Source organism: Plectropomus leopardus, chromosome 15, assembly GCF_008729295.1.
Source record: "Plectropomus leopardus isolate mb chromosome 15, YSFRI_Pleo_2.0, whole genome shotgun sequence".
Classification (NCBI taxonomy): Eukaryota; Metazoa; Chordata; class Actinopteri; order Perciformes; family Serranidae; genus Plectropomus; species Plectropomus leopardus.
This window is the reverse complement of record NC_056477.1, coordinates 22,725,047-22,752,844: the sequence shown is the minus strand read 5'-3', so window position 1 is coordinate 22,752,844 and position 27,798 is coordinate 22,725,047. Positions and strand designations below refer to the sequence as shown.

The 27,798-nt window shown below is 42.1% G+C and overlaps 1 protein-coding gene across 1 annotated transcript in view; it reads right to left on the bottom strand.

Moving 5' to 3' along the window:
- Positions 1-2,063: 2,063 nt before the first annotated feature.
- ptk7b (protein tyrosine kinase 7b) overlaps positions 2,064-27,798 on the bottom strand; it is a 91,397-nt gene continuing 65,662 nt past the window's right edge. The window contains exons 3-20 of the mRNA XM_042502297.1: positions 22,601-22,703; positions 22,161-22,345; positions 19,580-19,727; positions 16,461-16,591; positions 14,523-14,789; positions 13,497-13,633; positions 13,273-13,408; positions 12,511-12,630; positions 11,606-11,755; positions 11,146-11,293; positions 9,295-9,422; positions 7,664-7,864; positions 6,733-6,894; positions 6,346-6,578; positions 6,140-6,220; positions 5,344-5,495; positions 5,039-5,217; positions 2,064-3,840 (exon numbers count right to left, since the gene is read on the bottom strand). Coding sequence (XP_042358231.1) covers positions 3,680-3,840; positions 5,039-5,217; positions 5,344-5,495; positions 6,140-6,220; positions 6,346-6,578; positions 6,733-6,894; positions 7,664-7,864; positions 9,295-9,422; positions 11,146-11,293; positions 11,606-11,755; positions 12,511-12,630; positions 13,273-13,408; positions 13,497-13,633; positions 14,523-14,789; positions 16,461-16,591; positions 19,580-19,727; positions 22,161-22,345; positions 22,601-22,703 — 2,822 coding nt within the window. The 3' untranslated portion in view covers positions 2,064-3,679. The remainder of the gene's footprint in view (positions 3,841-5,038; positions 5,218-5,343; positions 5,496-6,139; positions 6,221-6,345; positions 6,579-6,732; positions 6,895-7,663; positions 7,865-9,294; positions 9,423-11,145; positions 11,294-11,605; positions 11,756-12,510; positions 12,631-13,272; positions 13,409-13,496; positions 13,634-14,522; positions 14,790-16,460; positions 16,592-19,579; positions 19,728-22,160; positions 22,346-22,600; positions 22,704-27,798) is intronic.

Sequence of the window (27,798 nt, the reverse complement as noted above, 5' to 3'; positions counted from 1 at the left end):
TATGGTGTGACTTGGCACACTTTTTTATGCTGTTTTGGGGTATTTTCAGCTGTTTTTGGGACATGTCCAATTTTGACATTTTTGCCATACTATAGCCTTGCCTTTTTGGTCATTTTTTCAAGATCCATTTTTTGTGGTGGTTTTGGCCGTTTTAGCAAAATTCTATGCTATGGTGTATCTTGGCATGCCATTTCATGCTCTTTTGAGATGTTTTCAGCTGTTTTTGGGACATGTCATATTTTGACATTTTTGCCATTTTGGTCATTTTTTTCAAGATGCCTTTTTGTAGTGTTTCTGGCTGTTTTAGCAAAATTCTATGCTATGGTGTGTCTTGGCACGCTATGTTATGCTGTTTTGAGGTGTTTTCAGCTGTTTTTGGGACATGTCATATGTTGACAGTTTTGCCATTTTGGTCATTTTTTTCAAGTTGCATTTTTACGTTGTTTTTGGCTATTTTAGCAATATCAGCAATATTAAGTCTTTGTCCTTCGGTCATTTTTTCAACATGCTACATTATGGGGTTTTTGGCAACATTGTATGTGTCTTGGCACGCTATCTTATAATGTTTTGAGGTGTTTTTACCTGTTTTTGGGACATGTCATATTTTGACATTTTCGCCATCCTTGCCCTTTCGGTCATGTTTTCAAGATGCTACATCATGTGGTTTTGGGCCGTTTTCCCAACAATGCCATGGAGTGTCTCAGCATGCTATTTAACGCTGTTTTGAGTGGTTTTTAGCTGTTTTTTCATCTCAAATTTTGACATTTTTGGCTTTTTTTTGGTCATTTTTATACAATTCTTTTCTATAATGTGTCTCAGCATGATGTTTTATGTGGTTTTTCAGCTGTTTTAGGATATGTCAAATTTTTAAATTTTTCCCAATACTATTGTATGTCTTTTTTGTTCATTTCTTCAACGTGCTATATTTAAATGTTTTAGCCGTAGTTGTAAAATTCTATGCAATGATGTGACTTGGCATGCTATTTTATGCGGTTTTCAGTTATTTTTACCTGTCTTTTCGACATGTCACATTTGGACAGTTTTTGGCCATTTTTTCCAACATGCTATATTATGATGTTTTTGGCTGTTTTTGCAACATTCTATGCTATGATGTCCCTTTGGATATGTCAAATCTTGACATTTTTTACCATAGTATTATAGTATGGTGTTTTCGGTCAATTTTCCAACATGCTATATTATGACATCTGGAAAATTGATCTTAATATTATAGTAGAGTATGTCGTTGAAAAAACTGATAAAAATGTCACTACGTAGTATATAATCCGAAAATTGATAAAAATGTCATGGTATAGTATGTCGTTGGAAAATATGAAAACATCATATCATAGTATGTTGTCCGAAAATTGATAAAAACGATAGTATAGCATATCATCAGAAATAGCATAATAAACGCCATAGTATAGTTTGTCATATCAAAGGGCATGAAAAACTTCATAACATAGCATGCAACAGGTGGAGAGGGATGAGTATGTTGAGGGAACCAGTGTCAGCAGAGGTGAGGAAGTCATTGAGGACTTTGAGGACAGAGGTTTCTGTGCTGTGGAGGGGGCGGCAACCAGATTGGAGGGGTTTGAACAGGTTATTGGCGTGGAGATAGGATTGGAGTGTGGTAACAATGCGTTCCAGGGTTTTAGAAAGGAAGGGGAGGTTAGCGATTAGGCAGTAGTTATTGAGGAAGGAGGGGTCAAGGCCAGGTTTTTTTAAGGATTGGGGTGACAGCAGCAGTTTTAAAGGCGGAGGGGACAGTTCCATGGGAAGGTGTGGCGTTGAAGAGGGGGGATTGCATAGTATAGCATCTTGAAAAATTTGACAAAATGATAAAAATGTCATAGTATAGTATATCACAAAAATGTCATAGAATAGCATTTTGAAAACAACCATTAACAATTAAGATAATGTTTAAATGATTTGAAAGTTGATTTCCACACCAAACAAAAAAAAAAAAAAAAAATAGAAAAAACACACCAAAAAAAATAAAATTTAGAGAACATCACTGATGTGGTTCTAGAAGCTGCATTATGTGAAGTATTAATCACAACATGTTGAGTAAAAACACTGTGAACCTTTATTGACAGCAGCATGTATACTTTTTGTATATATCTGTGATTACTGTGAACATTTGCTGAAGCAGATTAAAAAAAAGAGGTCTAGGTGTGAGTGCCTAGCATTCATAAAAACAAAATATTACACTAAAAACAATGTATAAAAAGTTCAAAAACAAAGGCCATCGCATTTGATTAGATAAAGTAAAAAAAAAAGAGGGAAACAGTTAAGATAATCCTTCATTTACCAGGCACTTAAATGAGTACTCTTTTGACCTCCTTTGTACTTTGTGTTTGCATATCCAGCTGTTTCCCAGACTGAATGCACTTTGAGATGGTCCGTGAGAACGAATACATCGCATCAGAGAAGTACCTTTCTATTATAAACAGTTTTTTAAAAAAAAGAAAAAAGACAGGACCTTCATCATAAATAAACAGGCACCTGCATGTCCTACTACACAACATGATAAAGAGGGATATTCTTTTTAAGTGAAGTTAGTGCATGGCTTCTACATTATGTACACATTGCCTGGTGTGGTGGTCTACTCTGCAGCATTGCACAAAACTGGACCCGCAGGGAAACTGTGATTGGACCTCTGAAGAAATGATGTCGCAGGTTAAACACGGTGATAGGCTGCATGCCTGCAACATGTTAACGTAGTACAATGGGTGTTTTTACCCATATGTTGTGACCAATAAGCACCTCAAAGTTAATACAAGAACAAAACACACTCATAAAAACGTACAAAGCCCACACTGGCACATTCTTATCTATTCAATATATTCCTTGGCGTTGATCTTTTTTTTTATGTTCCTGAAGTGTTGTCAAAATACAGGTTTCTTTTCCAAAATTTTCCTTGCGTTGCAAAGCGCAACAGAAGACAAACCTTCATGCAAACCCTATTCCTCTTCTTCTTCAAACATACACTGTAGCATGGGAACAGTTCAGAGTAGTGTCTCCTCCAGGATTCGGGTGGCGGCCTCAAGATGCAGCTGATAGGATTTTAAGTTCAAGCAGAACCGTTGAAATGATCTCACTCCACACAGTCTGAAGTTGCTGAAGCTTCAATGCTCCACTGACATTACGTCCCACTGTCTCTTCATTCTTCTTTTAGACTTGACAGGGCAGAGAACCTAAAATTCAAGGGCTCCCCCCCCCCCCCGAAACTTCTGGCCAATATTTTCCATTGATCCGAGCCAGTGAGAGCACCGTAACACACTACTAAGCAGTCGGAGGTCCCGGTGAGTGTGGGTGTGCAGGGGTAGAGGCACTGAGGTTGTGAGGCTCTGTGAAACAAAACGTCTCTGAGACAGAGCGGTCGCAGACAGGGTCACAGTGGAACCACAGACAGGGAGTCAACGGGAGCGTCATCCACACTGCGGTTAAGGCAAACTCCTGGCACTGCTCACAAGAAGCCATTCACACAAATATGAGTGCGTTTCCACTGATAGAGCAAAGAAGTCTTTATATCCACACATCCACTGTTTGAAATGCATAAAAAAGTGTTTTCTCCTCAACCGTCTTCCCTGAAATGTGTGAGACTAATAATCCAGCATTCCTGTCTTTTTTTGGGGGGGGGGGTTGGTCAAAGTTCCCTCTCTGATGTGGAGTTGTCTCAGACTTTGCTGTCAGAGGGCAGCTCTCCCAGAGTGTGGACGATTTCGGTGAATGAGGGGCGCTCTTTGAGGCTCAGTGCCCAGCAGCGGGCCATGAGCTTGTAAATTTTGGAGGGGCATCCGTCTGGAACGGGAAGCTTCAGCTTCCCTGTCTGCAGAGCTGGAGGGAAAGAGGAGCAGCACAAAGACAAAGGTCATACCAAATCAGAAACACGGACATGTAGTTGTTTGATCATTTTTTTCTGTTTTTCAGCCTGGATCGTATTATCCCATGTTTTTGAAATAAGTCCAGTATTGAGCGAGAGGGCTGCAATGTAAGTACTTTGAACATTTGAGATGTGCAAATTTGCAGCCTCTGAAAGTGCTTGTTTTTGCTGCTGACAGGTTCAGAAAATTTTATGTCAGACAATATTATGGAAAGGATCCCTACAGAGATAGACCATTTTGTTTAAGAGAAAGCCTCTCGGGGCTCCAAGTAGCTCAGTTGGTAGAGCGAGCGCATCATGTACAGAGGCTGCGTCTGTGCTGCAGCGGCTGCTGGTTCAACTCCAGCCTTGGCCCTTTGCTGCATGTCATTCCCTCTTTCTTCTCCTGTAACTCTTAAGCTGTCCTATCTAATAAAGGCAAAGCCCAAAAAATGATCTTAAAAAAAAAAGAAAAGAAAAAGTAAAATTTTTTTTTTCATTTTAGTGTGTATAGCGTCAGCATAATTTCACATTAAGTGGGTGTTTATTTCAACCAAACCAGAGTGGGTACTGTCACCAACAGTGGAAACTGGAAAGATGAGCCAAGCCTCCGTCAGTTTTATTTTGTTTCTGTCGACTTTGGAGGAATTGTGTTTTACAATGATAAAACTACGGTTTATATAAATGGAGTGTAGTGGCATTAAAGATTGTGATTTGGGGCTATTTCTGGATCTTGCTCTCTAACAAAAGGATCAGGCTCTGTAAGGACCCTTTCCATAATGTTGTCAGATGCTGAGAATAACAATCAGAGCCTAGCCGAAGCAAAAACAAGCACTTTTAGTGGACATAAATTGAAAGTGCACAATTACCCCAAGTGGTCACTTTGAAGCCTGTTTCCAAGCTGCCATCTGAAGCACTCTCACTCAATACTACACCACTTTTAAAAATTGTTGTTCCCAGTATTTACTTAGACACAAAGACGTGGTAAAATAGGGTTCAGATTGAAAAACATTGAAGTTGCTCTTTAATAAATATAGATATATAGATATATGAGATATTCAGACAAAAGTAACCATAAGGGGCCTTTTTCTTATTGTTAGCTTATTATCTTGCTTTTTTGTGTGCTGAATCAGAACTCAGACTAAAAATAAGCAGCTAAAGCATCATACTGACCTTCCAGCACCTCATCATCACTCAGTTTGGTATATGGCATTTCCCCGTGACTGAATACTTCCCACATCAACACTCCAAAGGCCCACACGTCAGACTTGGTTGAGAAGTCGTCCTCAAACACAGACTCGGCTGGGAGCCAGCGCAGCGGGATCCATGCCTGCCTGTAGTGATAGTACTCACTACAAACATTTACACAAGGGACATGACAGGAGGATGACAACAGCTCAAATTAGCCGGATGAACAGAGGTGACTGAGAACTTAAATCACGTGATTATGTTTAAATCAAATTCCTTTTCTAGCAGACCTGTTGTAGACGTCCTTGCTGAGGCTGAGCACTGACACTTTCACGCGCCTCTGACTGTTGATCAGGCAGTTTCGAGCAGCAAGGTCTTTGTGAACAAAGCGGTGATTGGACAGGTGTTCCATCCCATGAGCCACCTGGGCACAGATGGAAACCTAATGGAAAAGACAAAAATATAGAACAATGAAAACAAACAAACAAAAAAATAGTCAAGATAAAGTGACTTTGGTAATTGCTGCGGTCACTGTAGATGTATTTTCAAAGTCTTGGGAAAAAAAGTCTCCACTGACAAAGAAAATGTCCAGCACAACAACCATGACGGAAAGCCTCGACTTCCAATCTCTGAGATTCTTTTTGTACAGATTAAACAAATAAGATGTGATGTGTGAGCTTCAAATGTGCTGGTAGCTGGATGTTTTAACCCTTGGAAAGAGTGAAGTTAACAGTTAGTCTTTATGCTGCGTTTGAAGCTTCAGATTCAGTCTACAGACATGAGAGTGGCACTGACCTTCTTATCTAAGTCTCGACAAGAAAATGTGTTCTCCAAAATGTCTCAAGGGAACATGATCTCGCAGAGAATGGAATCATCTTTTTAAAACATGTCAAACAATTTCAACATGCTATAATGTATACGATGCAGGCACCGATGGATTACTGACCTGCAAAATACCAGGGGCCCAAAGTGTCAGGGGGCCCACTGTCTAAGACTGACATACTTTTGTATCTTTTCGTCTTTGTATGGTAGATAGTGTGCAGGATGCTGTGAGTTGTCAAGAAAGGTACAACATGCAACACTTACTTTGGTCTTGGTGCTGATAGGCTGAGATTTGATCTTGTCATCTTTGCTTTTGGAAATTCTCAGGAACTGCTTTAGGTCTCCCTGGTATCATAAAAGCAAAAAAAGAGGCCACCATATCAGGTAAAATAATTTAAATCCCTGTGTGTGTGTGTGTGTGTGTGTGTGTGTGTGTGTGTGTGTGTATGCTTCTATGTCTGTGTGCTCACCAGGTCATAGTACTCTAAGATGGTGTAGTGGGGCTCTGCCTCCCTACACAGGCCCAACAGGCGGACGACGTTGGGGTGGCTGAGCTTGGCGAACATCTCAGCCTCGCGGCGGAAGTCGAGCTGAAGCTGTTCGTCTCTGGTCTGCAGGCTCTTCACCAACACCACCATCTCCTCCTCGCTCTCCTCGATTCCTTTCGCCTTGCACAGCAGCACCTCACCGAACTCCCCTTTGCCTAAACATACATTAACACCACAGAGCAAATGTCAGAGCACATGCTTGAAAATCAATGTTGCACATCTAAAGTAGATTTAGATTTAACATCAGGGGACTGAAATCAGAGCAGAAAAACACAGTCAATGAGAGGAGAGCTGTATGAATCAGTTTACCTAAAGTAGTGATAGTTTGTAGGTTTGCTCGAGGAAAGTGGAGCTTATCATTGTTCACATGGCTGTGGCGTTTCTCCGTTGTTGCCATGGTACCCATGTTGGTGAGTGCCACCTCCTCCTGGATCTCAGCGGTGGTGTGACCATTTTGTTGAACGGCACCCCCTGATAAACACCACATGCATCCCAAAGGGTGAAAGGTCATAATGCAAATCTCAAATGATGCTAAATGGCGCTGCACGTGTAATGTGTGTCCAAACAGTGAAATCTAAACATTATTGTCTCATGAAAATCAAAACGTGTTGCTCTGCTCTGCCAAATCTGGAGGGTTAACAAAAAACAAGCAGATGATAAACATGAAGAAAAAAGATTTTTTTAGAAATGAGACAGAGATGTTGCATGAGGAAAAACATCTTTCTTGTATGACATGTTTGCAGGAATTAGTTGTACTATTGAGTGTTATTCAAACTACAGCTAAGCCATGTCATTAGTAATCAAATTTGATCAAAACAAAGTTAAATGTTTATCCAAAAATGAAAAAAATTGTTGAGTTCTAAGGTGTTCCAAAAACATTTTAGCCATCATCCACAGTTAGTTTCATTTTTTCCAGCTTTGAGCAGCTCCTCCATTTCCTTATGCACATCAACTCAAAACGAATAAAAAAACTGTATGTAAATTGACTGTTTAAAGTATTCATTTTTCCAGTGTAAACACGCTCAAAATAGCCCTGAGTTAGAGTCATCCGAGTTCATGTCTCATTAAACAGTCTGGAGTTAAATGCAATACCCAAAGTAAACACAAGATGGCAGCAAATATCTTAAACCTCTCAAGCACATTTTGAGGACCACAAGTTGAGCCAGCGACTCATATAACCTGACTGAGTTTACAAGCGTCTCACCACAACGTCATAAACATTCTCCTCCACCAAACTTACCGTTCAGACACTCCATCTCCGGCTCCTCGCCGTCCTGGCCTTTCTGCAGTCTTTTAGCGTTGCGTCTCTTTTTGCAGTAAAACATGAGTCCCAGTACTACGATGATGTAAGCCACGGCTGCTCCCACCGACAGGCCGATGGTTTGGATCATCTTGTATGGAGCCTTGTCCCCGTCTTCATCAATGGGATGCACTGGTTTGTCTGTTGGGCACAGGTGGAAATTATGGTTAAGTAAAAAAAACTCTGAAAAATACAGGACGTGTCTTCTAAAATCATTTCTAATTAACATCACATATTATGTTCCATGATTCAGTACATTTTGTTGTTGTTTTTTTAGCACAGTTTTACCCAGTGGTGGAGAAATTATTGCATTTATTTACTTAGGTCAAATTACTAATACCAACAATCAGGGAAATATGCTTAAAGTATGAAAAGTAAAAGTACAATGCAGTAACATTAAAATAAATAAATAAAATTAAATGTCTAAAAAAGACAGAAAATGACTTAAATGTTTATCAGAATGGTTGCTAATTCATTTTTTTCATGTCAGTCAGCTAATTGATTAATTGACTAATCGTTTCAGTGGTACTTGCAAAACTTTTGGGTGGTTTAATTTATGAAAAAACTTCACTATCAGAAAAGATGTAGTGAAGTACATAGCACAGTATTTCCCTCTGAAATGTACAGTAAATAGAAGAAGTGTCATGACAAGGAAAAGTACCTTTAAATTTGTACTTAAGTACACTACTTCAGTAAATGTACATAGTGACATTCCACAACTGGTTTTAGCATCGGTATGCACATTTAATATTTTCCAAGAATAGGCATTTAAAAATAAGAGATGGAAGAGTGGAAATGCAAACAAAAGATGCAGATATGCAGATCACTTAGAATCAGATGTGGTTTACTGTGTAACAGATTCACTACAGTTATAATGTGCAAAGTTAAAACTGTGCAAAGGATGTTTGAACACTGTCACACAACTACTCTGCCCTAAAGAAGCAAGTCCTTATCTGTTTCATAGATTAAAGGCACTTGCAGGGAAATTTAACACAGTTAAAACTATAATACTATTTAAAAACATACAGATCAGTTCATTCAACAAGTCATTTTTCTGAGTTGCCCTGTTAATGCAGTCACCGGTCTGGCTTCTTTATGCAGCTGTCATGTTGACCCTGACAAGCTGCTACAAACATCTAAATCCATGTCTCCCACTTTGAGCTAATCCAGAATACCATCCTGCAACATGGGAAGAAAATGAGTTGTTATGGGACACTAATGCAAGTGTGTGACTGTAATTTTCAGCTTCAGTCAGCACACAAGGAGCCCCAGAGTGTGAAGCATTATTAGATCCAACGTCTGCCCAATCCCATCACCTCAGTGACAGGCGTGGCGTCAGAGACGTGGCTGTAGTTATTAACCTGTCGAGATGGATGACGGGCAGAGAGTGAAGGTTTAATTAATGCCTCCATCCTTTGCTTGTGATGGTGGTGCACGCCCCCATGAGTACACCTTTGTTCCTGATAAACATAGCCCCTGTATGTATGTTTGCATTCTCATATGTATGTGTGTGTGTGTGTGTGTGTGTGTGTGTGTGTGTGTGTGTGTGTGTGTGCGCGAGTTTAACTCACCTACTACATACAGCTGAGCCACACGATCTTTGATGCTGCAGCTGTTTCCGGCCACACATGTGTATCTGCCCGTGTCATCTGTCGTAACATCTTTAATCACCAAGGAGCCGTTGGGCATCTTCTGGATTCTGGAAGAAATAAAGGACACAGTGGATGAAGGTGGAGGTCTGGACGTCCAAAACACACTCACAACAGGTCTCATGCAAGAACATTTTCTTAATCTAATCCTAAGTCTCTGTTACACTCTTCTAGGGTTTGCTCATGAAACCATCTCAAATTGTATTCAGCAAGCTTTTTCAGCTACGCAAAGTTGTCATAAAGTGCTCGTCTCAGCCTGTTCATGAGCAGGTGGCTCAGCTGTGTGTGAGATCTGATCATCAGCATAATCAACACGCCTGAAATAGCTTCATAAGGCTGCCTGCGTTGCTACGTTCGTGGGCAAGATTCATTCAGAAACTAGAGTTGTTGCCTGGCAGTTGTATGGCTCTGCCATCCAGCTGCAATCTACATCCATGTCTTTCCTCTTTCATACGTAACCATGACAACAGCAAAGAAGCTACAAATTCGAACACATGGCAGCACAGAGGATGTATGCAGTCAGCACAGGTTCAAAGAGGACACCAAAGATTATCGGACCAGATGTCTCCCCTCTGTTCCAGAGTTATGGCATTGAGTAATGGTCAGAAAATGTTATGTCATATTGTAGTTGACCTTTTGATTATATATTGTCAACACATCATTATCGTATCCTGTTAGACATTTGTGTGAAATGATTAATTTTTAAGTTATGATCAGGAACATGTGTTGTAAGATCACAGTGACCTCTTACCATTTCATCCTTGAATCCAAGTGGACATTAGGGCCAAATTTAAGGAAACTCCTTTAGGCTGTTCCTCAGATACTGTGTTCATGTGATGGGAGGGACGTGAGATCGCAGTGGCTTTGACCACCAAAATCTAATCAGTTCATCCTCGAGTTTAAGTGGATATATGTGCCAACTTTTAAGAAATTCTCACGACGTGTTTCTGAGATACTGCATTACAAGGATGGCATGGACGGGGCGGCATAAATATTAAACAAGTGTGAAAAAAAACTTCACATCAAGGAGCCTACTAATGGATACTAAAAGACCGAAAAAAAAAAAAAGAACGCATTTAGCAGTGTCAGTATAGGCGTCATTTTACTCAAGCCATGAAGTTACGTAGATAATGAAAAACTTCAACCAAGCTGACTTAAAGTGGAGGAGACCGAGGGGACATGTGCCGCTCACAGAGATTGACAGAGTACCAGACTCTACATGGAGGTGATGTAACACTGTCAGATGTCATAATGAAGGATGTTCATGAGACCTGCATTAATACTCTGAGGCAACTTTCCTGATGACAAAAATGTTTAAGTTGCCAAAATATGCTGATTAAAAAAAAGAACAGAATATTAATGTAGCATTATATTCATTTTCTTATTATTTAAATTTCTCAAGACAAACTAGACAATTAGTGGGTTTTTTTTTACAACTGTAGAAAGAGTCCGACATCTGTTCTTGACTTGTTTAAAAGATCTGGATCACTCGATAAGTTTGATCATTATTTAAAGAACAAGAAAATGAGTGAATGATGTTGTTGTAAATCACTCTTAATTGCCACTTCAGAGCAAATCTGTTAGTAAGACACATTCTTGCATGAGGCCCATTATACTCAGCTGTGTAACACTATATAAGCACAAGCTAAATCTATGATGAATGCACAGACATGACACCGCAATCCTGTTTTGAACCTGTGATCACAAACTGTAATCTTTATACATTACAGCTGAGCTGTATAAAAGAATAATCAAAAAGTGTGTGTCATTTACCTCCTGTTCTTACTGATATCCAGCGTCTTGTCTTTGACCATCCAGTGGATGTGAGGCTCGGGGTCGCCGGTGGCCTGGCAGTGCAGGATGGCCGTGTGACCTTGGTACACCGTTGTATTCTCTGGTTCCACCTTAAAGCGAATGTACACTACACGTGCACAAACACATAGGAACACACACACAGAGGCTCATTAATATAACACTTGCACCACAACTGGGCCATAACATTTCCTTTACAGGCTGTGGTTAACGTCTCAGTAACACTCTACAACCCAAATGCAATTCATTACTGGGCAATAAAAAGGCCACCAAGAACACAATAAATGCTGCTGTATTCGCCACTTGATGAGAATGATCAGTGACTCAGATGTACTGAGACCACACGTTCTGTCGATGTGGGACTGATGACGAATGCGGCAGTGTGCCCCTTTCTTTCAGGATGATGAGCGAGGCACTTTACCGGCCACAATGAGGGTCACCAGGGCTCTGATCTCCCCCTGAAGGCTGTTGGAGGCGATGCAAGTGTAGTTGCTGGCGTCGCTGCGGGTGACTTTCTTAAAGTGGAGCTGGCCGTTCCTCTGCTCCACCCGAGGCGGCAGCTCTCCTCCATCTGCAGGGGGAGACAGAGAGACACATGGGGACCCAGGGAGATTAGGAGAGTCTGGAGCTGCATGTGGAATTCAAGTGGTTAAATCGACTCCATCACGGCAAAGGCAGATGAATGGGGGAAATGATCCGTGATGATGGACCTTCCTCACACTCTGTCTATTGCAGATTCTGTGCATGTTTCCACACATTCTTGTGAAAACGGCATTTGTCATCATTAACATAAAAGGAACGAGGGGTACTGCTGCATTAGAAGAGATATTCCCCTGAAGAAATTGTTAAACAGTCATTTCTTATTGGACTAAAAGGGACAGTTCACCCCAAATTCAAAAATACATATTTTCCCTATTATCTGTTGTGCTACTTATCAGTTTAGATTGTTTTGGTGTGAGTTGCTGTGGGTTGGAGATATCGGCTGTAGAGATTTCTGCCTTCTCTCAATGAAAACTCTGGCACTCCGCTTGTGGTGCGCCAAAACATTTGAAGAATTCAAAAGCAACGTCTCTTTCCAGCAATCATGACCCAGTTACTCAAGATAATCCACAGACCTTGTTGTGAGCAGTTTCATATAGGAACTATTTTCTGACCATATCACCATGCAAGAAGGAAATGTGGACTTACTCATGACAGCACGAGATGTAAACATTAGCGACCTCAGCGGTGCTAGGTGAGCTAGCAGTAGATGCACGCTTCCTTCTGTGCGATGATTCGGTTGGCAAATGTGTTTGGTGAAAAATATAATTGTATAAGCGTACACACCTGCTTTGGTCCAGCGGATTGTGGGGCTCTCTCTGCCTTTAGCTGAGCACTGGATGGTGATCTCGTTATCCAGCTCCAGGCACTGAGACGGCTGGGGGGTTGGGGTGAACTTCAGCTTCTCTGAAACACAAGTCAAAACACCACACACACATTATACATATGGTAAACATGTCAAGCCTCTTTTGTGCAAACGAAACTGCAGGTAAAATGACGCTAAACTGACGCACGTCATGTTCAGACACATTCAGGGAAATGTGGCCACATGTGCACAGATCTGGTGAGAATAAAAACGAAGGTCTATCAGAGGCTGAGATCATATATATAAACACAGAGATTGAATAGACAAAACAGCGACATGGCAGCCCATCTATCATAGTAATCCTATAGCAGCAGAGCTACGCTGATAGGAATTTATCATGGAGATAATGTGTTAAAATGGAGGCTGGAAGAAAGCTGCCATGTACGAGTCATATTTTACACCTCTGTGGGTGTCCTGCGGGACGCCCAGAGACACAACACGGACATGCTCATCCTATTTTAGGAAACACACACATTCACACTCACACTCCTACAGGCAAGACCACATTTGTTTTATATTTTCTCCCAACACTGTATGACTCATAACACCTCGGATATAATTTCACTCATTGCTCATGATAGTTCAGTCAGTCTGGGGAATCATTTCAAGTACAAGCTCAGTATATGTTCAGAGTATAATCTACTGTATATATTGATCAACTGAGTGATTCCCTCGCAGCTTACCAAGCACAGTGACTCTTGCTAGACCAGACAGTCGGCCGCCTACTGTTTTGGTTTCACAGCCGTAGATCTGTCCGTCGTACACCTCCACACTGTTGATCCTGAGGGTGCCGTTAGGGAACAGCTTAAAACGGGAGTCCTACAGAAAAAAAGTTACAAATTTTCACCTGCCAGGTGTAGATACAATACATGTCAGAAAAAGACTCTTATTTTGTGTGATAACTGACCTCTGGTGTGATCATGATGTTGTTGCGGAGCCAGGTGACCTCGGGTTCAGGGTTGGCCTGAGCGTGACAGTGAAGGTAACCTGGTTTACCCTCCTCTAAGAGGCTGTCCTGTGGCCTCGTCACCCACACTGGTGCAGCTATGGACACACATGAAAACACAGAAATGATATTATAAGCACTCACATTTTACACTAAGCTGCACAGTGCATATATATTATATCTTTTCAGCTACATGGCTGTCCCTTGATGGAGAGCACAAGGTGTTAATGAGCTTGGCCCACTGGTCAATCTAAAAATAGAAGCAATTAATAATACCTGATTAATAGTCCCAATATCCCCAGCTTGTTTCTTATATTAAAAACATGACTTACAGTGATATTAAAGAGTGCTTACTGATACTATTTATGCTCTGTGTCAGCTTACAGTTTAGGAGGGGGGGTTGTTTTCACTACTTTTGGAGGTAGTATGAAAAAACGAATTATAGCACAGATTTAAAAAAAAAAACAATAGCCAAAATTAAAGCAACAGAGACTGAAATGTTCTGCCTTTTTCTCGAGACAGGTCAAAGCCCCAAAAATCTGGATCCTACGTTTCCCAAGCTGCATTGCTTCTCCTCTGCCTGCTTAACATCTGTTTCTTTCAAACCCCACATGTCCAGTTTATAATGCGGGCTTTCTTTGAGTAGTGTCAAGTCTCAAGCCCAAGCAGAAGGTTTTTTTTTCAAACTTTCTCCAACATTATACAGGTTTTACTGAAAAAGAGAAAAATTCACAGAAATTTCTTTCTTCTATGTTGTGGATACGGCGCTGCTGGCTAGAATTAATTTACTTTGAGGAAAGTGGTGGTATGAGTGACAGCTCCAGATTATGCTCAAGGCGTTTTTTTAGAGTGGACTGCTTCAACAACTAATGTTACATGGAGCATATGTTGGGTTTGAAGCTAGATCGCTCTCAAAATGCAGTTTCATCTGGACTTTAACAAGTAAAATTCTTCAAGTGTCTCTTTAAAACTGTCTGTATGACTCACTCGCCACGGTGAAGGTGACCTCCTGTGTCTTGCGCCCTGCCCTGTTCTGGGCCACACAGGTGTATGTGCCTGAGTCTCCCTCCTCTGTGGGACTGAAGACCAGATCCAGGCCATCCTGGTAGACTCTGCCCTCTGTGGGCACCCGCTGACCTCCTCTCTCCCACCACACCTCGGGCTCAGGTCTGCCACGCGGTGGTCGACAGGCCACCCGCTGCAGGGTGTCCGCTGTGAAAACCTTCGACATCTTAGGCACCATGTCTTCTATCTCTGTAGTGGAGAGCGTAAAAGAGTGAGAGCTTTTCAGCATTAAGCAGCAACATAAATGATGAAATTGATTTCCATTTATGCAAGACCCCTGATAATCATCAATCTGTCTTCAAAGCCAGTGAAGCATTACTGATTTTGAATTTCATGAGAAGCCCTGAGCATGCTTCATTCCAACGCACAGCTAGATTAGCAGATTTCCTGTCTTGTTAGGAAAAGTCCTCTGATTTGTTGCGCAGGTCACAGTAATTAGAGAACAAAGTGCACAGTAGGCGAACTGAGTATATAGGTTGTATGGGAATTAAGCAGCGCCTGTGTGAGGTGGCTCATATCAAAACTGGCAGCCCCTGTGCAGAAAGTGGAATGTGATCTGTGGTACAAAGACTCACAAGACCTCCCACTACTGTGTGGTATAATACTGTGTGTGTCCCAAATGGAAGTCATTAATACCTTATTGGCCGACAACAGTCTGAAAGCTGTTCGGTGGCTGCGACCCTCGACGAGTCTAGGACCTAAATCAATTAATGAGAACACACGAAAACACGCATTTCTCCGCACATGAGAGGGAAGTCGAGTAGGGGGAAGTGGGGTGAGTGGGGCAGTGAAGTGAGTAAGGTGGAGCTACGATGGAGTGACTGTTTAAACTTGTCCCTAAACACGGAATTCTACTGTGACACAATCCCCTATAATGCCTGCAGGGATTACAATCAGATTAAGTGAATTAAGGTATTTAAATGGAGCCGTGGTTCACTGGGTTAAAACTGCAGATACAGTCGTACCTCACTAATCCAAAACCCTTGGGGAAAAGGGGGCTGTTTGAGAGGAATAAAGTGTTTGGGACTCTGAAACGCAGAGAAATTCCAGCCCTAAGCTTATACAAAATATTTGACTTGCATGCACTTGCATTTCAAAATGCTGGCTGATTAGCAGAATGAGATGATACTGCAGATTGTTCCTGCTTTAAGCTCAAGCAGCCATTTAAAGGAGGTTGGAGTCACGGTTAGACAGGAAAAGAGCAGATGCTGTTATGTGCAATATTAAAACAACTCGGATGTGTCTGGACTTGTGTACTGCTTTGTTTTCCCTGCTTGTGTTGCAGCATTACGCACAAAGCTCTATATGCTGTAGTTCTGATGTTTTGCTTTCATTTTTAAGCGGTTTAACACTCCATTTAGAAGTACTATCTTCCCAGTAAATTTCAACTGATGTTGGATGAAAATCACAGGGGCTGGTCTAATGACATTTCACAACCTCATAATTACACTGCTTGTTAACCAGTTTGAGTCATACTCGTATGTTATCTAATGTTACTTTTGCCGCCAGTTCAGCCAGGTGCTGTTACGCTCTGGAGGAAACCTTGTTGAGATAAACAAGCTTGACAAACAGCTGGACTGTTGGAGGAAATAATATGGAGGGGAAGCAGGAAAATGCCCCAGCGCCGCATGTGTAGTGGATACAGCTGGGCCGGATGTCAATAAGGGAATGTGATTATCGTCGGAGAGATCTGGCACTAAGTGAAAGAGCCAGAAGAAGAAGAAGGGAGGGGAGAGCAAAATGAGATGGAGGGCGGGATAAATATGTAACCCAAATGCCCTTCTCCCTCTCAGATTACAGAATCACAGGTGTTGATCTCTCACCAGTCCAACAACTGCAAATATGTGCGTGTATGCGTACCAGCTATAAGGAGTGAGGCCTCCAGTTTAACGTGGGGCCCTCTGAGGCCGCGGCCAATACACTTGTATGTCCCCGTGTTCCTGGGCTTGACCTGGGTGATCAGCAGCGTGCCGTTGGAGAACAGGATCAGACTGTGGAAAAACAGATTAGACAGTTTACACTTCAAGTTCTGCTCATTCATACTGTCTCTGACCAATAAACTGTCACACATTATTTATACATGAAAGCACATTAACAGAGCAGCACATGAAACAGAAACTCTCTGCACGCGTGTGACTCCCACCACCAGATTTCGCTCAGATGGCATCTGAAAATAATTTCTTAGCGTTTGTTTTGGCCGGCTGGGAGTACCAGATGGATATGATCTGCACACAGGACAATATGGGTGCCAGAGTCAAAAGTCTTTCTTAGCATAGGCCTACTTTTTCTGTGCTTGGCATGTTATCTGGTGCTTTCTGAATTGCCCTGATTCACTAAACCGAAACCATCTGCTTCACCTCCAGACAGGTTAGAGTAAATTAGAGTTGTTCTGGTACAGATACCAGTATCAGAGATGCCTATGATGGCGCCTAAAATGCTGGACTGTGTATCAGCGAGTTTGCAAATCTATGGTACAATCATCTAATACCATGTAAAAATTTTAAGTAGTTTCACACCCGGACAAAATGTCCCAGAAAGCAACTCGTCTTTGCCACTCCAAAACATACAGCAAGTATGGCAACTACTGGTTTAGAGTGGTAAAGAACAGAAGGTTGGATATTCGCTTTCTATAGTATCTTCGTTTATCTTTAGTATAGTATCTTTCTCTATAAGAATTTGTCCGTGTTTGATGTTAAGGGTTCAAAGCAAGCGGCAACCTCAGAGGCTGAAAAAAATGAAGCCAATACAGAAATGTCAAAATCTGCAGTTCCTTGAATGGCCACTTGAGGCTGGCTCCAAAACAGAGCCCCATGTTAAAACGCAGACATAAGCATGTTTACAGCTAGATACAAAAAACAGTTTTGGCGGTTTGGACGATTTATTAAGGCCCAAAGTTACACATATTTAAAGGCGGGCTGCTGAGTGACAGACTATCTGCAAGTTGTTGCTACCAGTCACTACAGTGTGTGAGTCAGATCCAACCCTCACTCCTCCATAGCACCAGCCTCTTGTCCAAATATGGTCACTTCTGGCTCCAGAGAACCAAGATGGTGATGGCTGAAATGTCAAGCTCGAGGCTTTAAAACAGGAGTCCAAAAACCAATGGGTGACGCCACGGGAGCTGCGTCCTTTATTAATAGTCTATGGTTTAAAGTGAGCATGCCATACAACATTGATAGCAATCATATCCATACAGGGTTAGTAGTATATAGCTGTTCAATTTCTTATTTTTTTTAATTTGACGTAATTGTATTGGATTGGTATTTAATATTGGCCAATACACAACCTCATGTATTGCAATGGGCGTCGGAACATCTCTTAAGTAAATGTTAAAAAATGTCCACAGAACATAAAAAAAGTGTCCCTTAAAGAGTTCATTTTAAAAAATCTTGTAGTTTTTAAAGAACAGAAGTGGCGGCTGGCCCACGGCCTCTGGCAGGATGAAGGGAGTATCAGTGCCAGTGATGGACGGGATGAGAAGTAATTAAAGGCTGACCTTAAGCCGGCTTCAGGGCAGACAGATAAGGAGCTGCATAGCCCACACGGCACAGAGAAAAAAAGCTCAATAGACCGGACAACTCAACAGCTCATCACGACTATATGACAAAGTCATTAAAAAGCTCATGGGAGAAGTGAACATGTGAAGCAGAACGGAATAAGTAAAGGTACTGCTGGATACATTTGGGATGCTGTAAGAGTTTTCCGAGATTCATCCAGCGGTGTCTGGCTCTGCGCTGAGGAGGAAGGATGATATTTCTGTGTCATCTCTTCTCTTCTCTGTTCTATAACAGAAGGGAAATGAGCTTTGGGAGCTTGTGTGTGTTTCCACCCCAGAGAAGGAGAACAAGTCTGTGGAACATTACTTCACTCTGAGGAAACTCTAAAATAACCACAAAACTAAATGAACAAAGAGTTTTTTTTTTAAAAAAAAAAAAAGAAAAAAAAAGGCAATCATCTTTATAGCTAAATGCGAAGAAAGAATTGGTCTCACATTTTTCCCTCCAGAGCTGGTTTGACCCACGGGGCATAATTCTTTCTGTCTGTACAAAACAGCCTTGAGCTTACGCTGGTTTATTTTTTTTAGTTTCACACATATGAAAGCAATCTACATAAAATTCCCACACAGTCGAGGTGGGGGGGGGGGGGGGGGGGTTGTCTCAACAGTGCAGGTGCTAAACAGATGATATCTCCTGCAGAGAGCTGCATTCCTCTGGCGCTATATCAGCCCAGATCAATAAACACAAACACACAGAACACCAGGATGCTTTCGAATACCTTAACCACATGAATTTAATGAAACAGTCTCTGTGTGTGTTTTTACCCATCCATCTGTAAGCCTGGTGCTGAGTCATCACCGCCTAGGTGACCAAACCCACCTCCAACAAGCTCATTACACAAGTGACTAACTATTGATGTTGTAGTCCTTTTCTTCCCTCGCTCAATGAACACGATAATCACTTTAAAATCGAAAACCGGCCCTTGCTCCCCGTGTGGAACAGCTATGTATGAGCATGAGGTGCTATGAACCCTGAGGGGATACTCTGCACTTGGTATAGAAATTGGTTATTATCTAGTGCTTATGTGTAGGGGACTTGCTGGTGAGCTGAATGTAGCTTGAGGGGTTTTCCGATCAGTGCATGAACACCGGAGAGCTGCAAAGTCTTCTGTGATAGGCTGGAGAGAAAGGCTGCGTTCAAGTGATGTATAGGAGGCTGAAGAGAAACTTTAATCTGTTCCAGTAATAATATTCCTTATTGTGCAATTTATCTTGAGCGTGAGTTGTAGAGACCATGCAAGAGTTCCACCTCATTGGGTTCAAAGGAATACCTGATTGTAGCTGAAGCTTATGTAACAGTAAGTAAGGAGAGGGAATGAAGTGGCGGCAGGATGTGGAGGGAGTCGGTGTGGAGGAGGAGTAGGAGATGTATGATGAGAAAGAAAATAGTGTAGCAGAGGGGAGGATTTAGCTCTCAACATACCGAGACTTGTTCACCAGCAGCTCGTTTTCGTGGTACCACTCCAAAGTCGGGGGCGGCACGGCGGTGAACTGGCAGTGAAACGCAGCCTCCTCGTTCCTCAAAACCACCTGGTCCTCAGGAGTGACCACGGGCCGCGGGAAACTCTTATCTGTTAGAGAGGAGGTACACAAACATCTGCATGATTACATCTGTAAGCATCAGACCATCAAGTTTCATCTGTGTGCGCTGCACTGATCTATTCATGGCTTTATTAAAATCTGCCAACAGCAGCAGCGTGGGGCTGGTGAGCAAGCGGCCTTCAGGTGGTGGTGCATGTGTCAACACTTCAGGGGCCCCTTGAGAGACTTAATGAGGTCGGTGGACAGACCCTGCAGCTTATCTGGACCATCATCTCCTCCTGCTTTTTACCTCCTGGATCATAGAATCAAACACACGAGATCATCTCTCTCTTGTCTGATAATCTAAAATTACACTGTTGAAGATATTGGGGTTAGAAGGGCTCAAGTGGGGTCGACATTAGACACAAGAACCTGAATGATCAATTTGATATATAATTTAAAGGGTTAATAATGACTAGTAATATTTTACCAACAAAATAAGCGTATAAGCGTATAATGCAGTTCATTTCAACACGGACAACCAACTTAAATAGGCGATAGCCTCCTTTCCTAGTATACTCCAGTAGATGAATATGCCTTTCTGTGAGTGTTTTCTTTCCCTGGTGTGTCATGTTCAACATCATGGACAGGCTGGAAAACAGTTTTTTTAACAGGAGAAACATAGCCCCATTGAAAAGGTTACAGTATTTACTTCTTTTTTATACTTGTTATTTATTCAGTCTCTCTTTCAAACTTAATGTTCAAAATAATGTGGAACAATGCTGCTTGGGCGGAGGTGGACTGTATTTTCTGGCGGCTTGTCATTGCATCTTGCCGATGTTGGCTCTACAATTAGCATGCCTGTCCAGGTGTTGTATTTCTATCGCTCCCGATAGAAGCTAATCAGAGCGGGAGTCGCTAAATACCGGTGGCTACGGCAGAGTCATTTTACCCGGGAATGAATGCAACATTTCACATTAAATAAAAAGCCAGATGTTAGCGGCTGTTAGTGGGGATTTTTGTGCAGTAGGAATGGGACTACAGGCTTGTCAATTTTGTATTTTTAACAATGCGAGTAGCAGAATTTTTGAGCTCAATGTCATATTACCCAAAAATGCAGCAGTATTTTCCTTTTTCTACACTCTTTTGACTCTACTCTCTCAGACACCCTCTAACACTGAACTAGGCTGCTCTGACCTGCCAAAACCACAGATTTGGTCCGGCACAACCGAGAGGAGGAGTAATTACCACACAGACTTTAGGACATTGTTATACTCCAAATACAAATCTGAAGGGCGTTGAGCTTAATAAAGAAATGGGAACGTGAAAATACCCTTAATCCAGGTTTACGTGTGTGAGTATTCAAATCTGAACAGCCTATGCTGGCTATGGTGCCAGCCACAGTATTAGGATATGGCTACTGGCTGGTGTGAAGAAAAAGAGAGACATTCCCAGCTGGCCCACCCAGGAAGTCAGTGGGAAGGTCTCATCTTAAAGAGCTGTGACCGTGCATTGAAAACCTGTCTAAATCTGTCAGCTTTTCCTTAAGGTGAAGCCCTACAGAAGAGCAGAGGGTGGCAACATGGTAACTGGAAACTCAACAATTATCCATTCTTCCTCCACACAGGTGCTAAGCTAGCGTGTCTGTGTGTATGTTGCAGGTGGCTAATTAGAGTGGTGCGGGGCATCAGGTTTCTCGCACAGATGTGCGTCTGTATGTACTGTACTCACTCGGTGGTGTGCTGGGGGGATAATACACAGGAGGAGCTCACACACAAACAGAGTAAACAACAGACAGTAATTCATGTTGAGAGAGGAAAAACAAATCATCTCCTTATTGAACACAGCGCAGCAAAGTGTGTGTGAAAGCTACCCGTCAGATCAACAGAACGACGCTGCTGCAGAGGGAGCTGATGTTATTATTCGCTCGCTACATGTTTATGATGTTGTTTCTGTCTGTGTGGGTGGTAGAGGAGGAAGGTGCTAACACACTCTCTGGTAATCACATTAGGAACTCCATCACTCTCTCTTCCTGCTCTCTCAACACTAATGGTCTGTATAGCTCCTCCCGCGTCTCAACACGCTTCCTGTCAGGTGTGGCAATACGGAAAAATTCACCTGAGTCATTTAGAAAGCAAAAATGCTAATTACTGGTTTTAACTCCTATAATGTGAGGTGATTTACTGCTTTTATCAAATTTATTTTGTTGTAATATTAATATATTTGAGTGTTGGACAGGCTGTTGTTGCTTATGTGGCTATTTTTTTAGGATGTTTTTTTGGCTTTTCATGTTTTTATTATAGCAAAGTTTTAAGAGTGACGGGGGGGTTACGACACATAGCAAGTGCTTAAGTGCCTAACACACTGCCATGTAAGGTCTCACACACACTCTCACACACACACACACACACACACACACACACACACACACACACACACACACACACACACACACACACACACACACACACACACACACACACCTATGATGTTGAGAGAGAAGTTGCTGTTGCTGCAGACGTGCCCGGCTGCATTCTTGGCACAGCAGTAGTACAGGCCATTGTCGTCCGGACTGGCACTCGTAAAGGTGAGCGTCCTCTCCTTGTTGTTGATCTGGTGGCTCTTCTCCGTCAGCTTAACTCCGTCCTTGAACCACTGGCATGTTGGCCTGAGAGGGAAAGGATATAAAAGGACAGGCGTGAGAGAGGTTAAGGGGAAGCGAAGACAAATTCGGGGAAGAGACGGTTGATTGATGAATCCAAAAAAGACGAGATACAAAGATGAGGAGGGTGGGTAAGGAGAAAAATAGGAAAAGAAGAACATAAGGGCATGAGAGAGGCCAACGAGGACAGAAGAATAGTTTTTCAGTACAGTCCTCAACATGATCCTTAACCCCGTGAGCTCTGAACTTAAGGTGACTCACCGTGGGTGTCCATCAATATGACAGCGCAATGTGACCGGCGCAGAGCTCTCGATCTCCCCTTCTGAGGCGGGCTCCTTCAAAGTCACACCACCACTTTCTAACCCTGCAGAGGAAGAAGAAAAAAACAGAGGAGACTGTGAGCGGGAGGAGGGATGGAGCACAGGAGGACATGAGTAATAATGGGGGAGAAGGACAGGAAGAAAAATTGAGTTAAGTGGTCGTCCTGTCATCTGTCCTCGCGGGACACACTGCGATGCTAATGGGGATGAAATGGGGATGAGAGCAGAGTTGGGCACATCACTGTGACAGCACAGTGACTCATGCGCAGAGACAAAGCGGGGAGCTACCACATCACTGGGTCGGCTTACATCCACATACCGCCGTCCAGCACTCAAAAGAGCGAGCTGGGTATTTACGGTGCTTTTTATGGACATTTAATGGACAGTTCATTGGCTCACTCTGCTAAAAGAGCTACAGAGTAGCCCATAAAATCAGGCAGAAGGGAAATGAGCAACAAAACAACAGTGAACATGCTTTCACTTTTAAACACCTTGCCAATATAATGTTGAAAATGCTCGACCAGTGCATCCTTCAAACAAATGCCACGACAAAATGACGAGAGGCATCACTCTCACAAATAACATAAAACCTGATCAATGGCATCTTGAGTGACAGATGAACAAGATAATCAATGAAGAAAACACATGGCAGGGAAACTGATCTACAGTTGTCTCCTGAATGCATCATGGTGCAGTGAGAAATGGGGGAATAGTGTGGTTTTACCATTAAGAGTTAGACTCAGTACATTGGGAGATATATATCAACTACATACACTACATCCAGAAATCATCACAGCCACAAATCATTCCCACATTCTCCTAAAAGAGGGGCAACATACAATCATTTTTCAGTGCCCAGGGGAGACTAGTATATATATCTCATGATGTACTGAGGCTTTTCATCCCCCCTTCCATACAAAGTATCATGCCCCCTCCTATAAACGTAGTCTCGTCCATGTAGCAAGAAAAATATAAAAATGAATGAATGAATTTAATCTGATAGAGAGTTGCTTACTGACAAAATCGCTTCCTGACACAGGATGAGAAAAATAAATATTTAAAGAAGCATTTCACTGCTGGAAAGATGGTCTTATGATAAAACTAGCCTGTCCACGTAGTAGAAAGATACATGTACTTTGAAAACTGGTGCTACGTGACCAGCGAAAACAAAGGAAAAGGGGTATGGCATGAACTTTTGCTCAAGAGGTAAAAAAACCTACAAATACCAGTATGCACTGCACCACATCAGACCAATAAATGCTCCTGCTGGTGGTTGACGTAACACAAGCTTGTCCGTTTTGACACAGGAAACAATATTGTGGTCGACTGGTAACAATCAATTTCGAATTACGGTAAAACAGTGCACTAAAATATGTTTCAGAAAACATCTGAAGTGAGAAATAGACAATACAGTAACAGAATCTTGGTTTATATTTGATCAGTTTGATCAGAGTTTGGTTTGCATTTCGGAGAGGGGACAGAGTATAGAAGCAAATCGAGAGAGAAAGGGGGGAGGTGTCTCTTTCTCTCTCTCCACTTCTATACCTTTTATCTCTAAAGAAACTACACATAGACAGCATTTCGATTTCATATTTGTTAAGCACTGCCTAGTTTTAATGATTGATCTGAGTTTGGTCTGCCTTAAATCGAGAGGACACAAAGATTATAAAGGTGATCAAGAGAGAGCCACCCCCTTTATTCTCTTGATCCACTTCTATACTCTGTGTCCATGGTAGCAAGCATATGAAAATGTGCTTGTACAATCTGTAATTTGAGCATAAATTCTAGAGCCAGTTAAAATCTGATGTGAGCTGAGGGATTAGCATGGATGTCTGGGCGCTGGTAAGATGGAGGGAAGTTTACCATAGTTTATTTACACATACTGCCCTCACTGTTATGATGCAAAGCTGGTTAGAGAAGTATGCCTTTATGTTATTTATGGAGTCTTCTTTGGTGAGCAACACCTTAGATTTGTCTGTTATGCAGCGTCAGTGGACCCTGCTGGAATTCCCCTTCTCCTGCCGAGTGTGTTGACTGTACAAATACTTAATGTTCCCAGTGAAAGAGAACCAGGGCTAATAGTTATTTATGTGATGATATATAAGCTGCGGCTGTGTGATGTGCAGCAACTGTACACCCGGCGTGGTTTCTGAGTGCATACACAACATTCGCTGAGAGAGCGTGTTTGTTTGGAGTTGGCCCTGGTTTATACATGAGGGGGTTTGTGTGTGCATGTATGTTGTGTGAGTGTGAGACATTCCATCATGCTGAGCTCCGTTCCTATGGCCCGTGGCTGAATACTGCGGCTGCATCTCTGCTGCTGTTCGGATCATCTATGAAATATGCATGGCATGAGCTTCCACCTGAGACAGAGGCGGAGAAAGGGGGGAAGCACCACTGCGAGGTCAGAGGGGGCGCTAGAGGAAAACCTGTCACCACGAATTAGACAGGAACCTGGCATTACTCTGCACCCCGGGGGATCATGGGAAACCGTCTCTACAGTAACAGGGCCAACTCATTAGCTTCTTTCTAACACAGATGCTCCAACATCACGCTACTCTGGAACAAATGAGTGTGTTTAGGAGTAAAACACAGACGATGATGCTGCGCCCCAAAGCATGAATGCATGCATGCAAATGTCTAAGTGAGTTCTGCAGAGGATGCTAATGGGTTGGTGTCTCAGTCAAGGCTGGTCCAGAGAACAGCTCTGGTAGCTTAGTGAGGAGGAGGAGGAGGAGGTGATGAAGGCCATCTCAGCTCCAGGAACCTGGGGCCAGACGCTCAGACAGACCTATGATTAGTACACTGGCAACATAACGGAGCCGACAAAACCAGAAGGGGAAAAACAGTGACTCACGGAGGAGGAGGGAAAGTTTGACTGAACAACAAGTATCATCTGCAGAATGACTGACATCTGCAAATGAATCAAAGAATTTGTTACAACATGCCTGGAGTAACAGGTGGGTGTTTCTACTATCAGGCAGTGTCAAACTGTCAGGAGACATGGCTGAATTTTAAAGTCATATTGAGTCCTACTTTCATTAAAGCCCATATGTGTTCTTTGCTGCCTGTTTCCCACTGAAATGAAAAACAAAATAGAGATTAAACCTACAGATTTTAACCTTTTATGTCTGGTGTGTTTTTCTTGGAAATTCCCCTCTGACACCATTTTACACCAAAAAATCTTTCACATTCCAGCAGCGTGAGAGAAAAACAAGCAAGAAGAACTAGCGTGAGCACTAAGAGAAACCATGGTAAAAATCTAATCACCGTACAAGACACTCCATGATCTTTCGACCTTGCAATTATTGAAACAATGCACACTTATCATCACACACAGCCTTGTGACTGTCTCAAGTTTCTGCCACTCTGTGCCTATTTGTTTCTACAGCAGGTTAAAACCAATTCTTATTTCATTTCCAATTTGACCTGGATTTTCCGTCAGTCACACACTCTAACCCTTTTCTCCGCTCACAGCCTTATTCACGGTTCAGGTTTCTCCAGCTGTCCACTCGACAAACAGAAGGCGCTCTTTCATAACCTATTAGTGGCAAATACTTCCCCGTAATCCCTCTCAGAATGCATGACTAAGTGTTGGAGCAGGCCTGGCAGCTAACGGCATAATTAGGGGCGTATAATTATTATGTCGGAGGCAGAGCAGGAAGTCTTATCAACACGGGGACAATAACAGATGAATTGTGAGGATATTGTCAAGGCAGATTCTTGCACCATTCATTCCTCACTGTGCCAAAAGACAGCTGCCTGTTTGTCTGGTTCAATCAATGAGCTGAGTTGTTGCCATAGTGAAAGGTTTTTTTTGCGACAGAGAGGTAGGGTGGGGATTGTTGGGATATGATTTGACTGACAGCACCATATGGTTATGGAAATAACTAAAACATGTGGCAGTGTGGCTTCATATTGTAAAGTTTGTGCCCCTGCAGAGTCCTGGGAAAAGCGTGATAGACTCAGCTCGGCGTTTTAGACGAGGTGTCAGATTTTATCAGCTGTGGCTGACAGGGGTCAGCAGGTCGGGCTGCAAACTACTGCAACTCGGAGGGATGCTGCTGTGACACGACAGAAGGAAGAAGAAAATAAGGGGAAGACACTGACACTGAAGCAATGTCACTCTGCAGTGGGGATGCAGCATTCGGATGCTTTTTATCGATACCGATACCTCGGCTTGTTTGATCAGGGCTCCTCAATAATAGCTGTCAGGTTGTTGATATTTAAATACTGAGGCTGCCACCGTTATCTTATGTTATCTGTTACAGACAGAACCAGCACCAGACAAAACTACACGTGTTTGTGCATTTACTTGTGTGACTTAAGGCATCTGTTCGAGAGACAAAAGCAAATCAAATTAAGTTTTTTGAGAGTGGGGTGAAAAGACTCACTGACTCGACAACATCACAAGCAAATGAGCATCTTGTTTGACTGACAAAGAACCAGACAAACCTAAAAAATAGGATAATATCAGATAAATAATATAATCAAATAAAACACAAACTACAAATAATTTTGTTCTGTTGCTGTAATAAAGTTATTAAATATACATTTATGTCATTTTTAATTATTAAACTGGTGTATTACTGCATAGTATCTTAATTAATCAAAATGTAAGGTGACTAAAAATGGCAAACATATTTTCAGTTTCAGCAACCAAAAGCTGATGCCTGGTGGTCAGCCTGGGAACCATTTCTAAAGTGTTGAGCTTATTATTTAACAGGCTGTAGGCCTCACTGTGTCAAAGTGACTGGGATCATTCTTTCACGTGCAAGGCAACAGGTTTGACAAAAACACTGCTTTTCTAACTTTGTGAAACAAAACATAACAAATAAATACACAGATAAATTATTATATTATTCACTGGTGAAAATAATATGTTCTGCAACAGCAGCTTGATATGAAATTAACAGGAATTATTATTCAAGTGTGAAACTATTAAATGCAGCAACAAATCGGTCACAACCTAAATGGGAATTCCACCATATAATAACACACATACTCGTGAAATCAGATACAAATATAGATGTGAGTTGTATAGATCTGCCCCTTATCACCAATACCTGATCCAGCTATCTGAGTCGGTATCAGCCCAATATCTGATATCGGTATCAGATCAGTACATCGCTTCTCTGC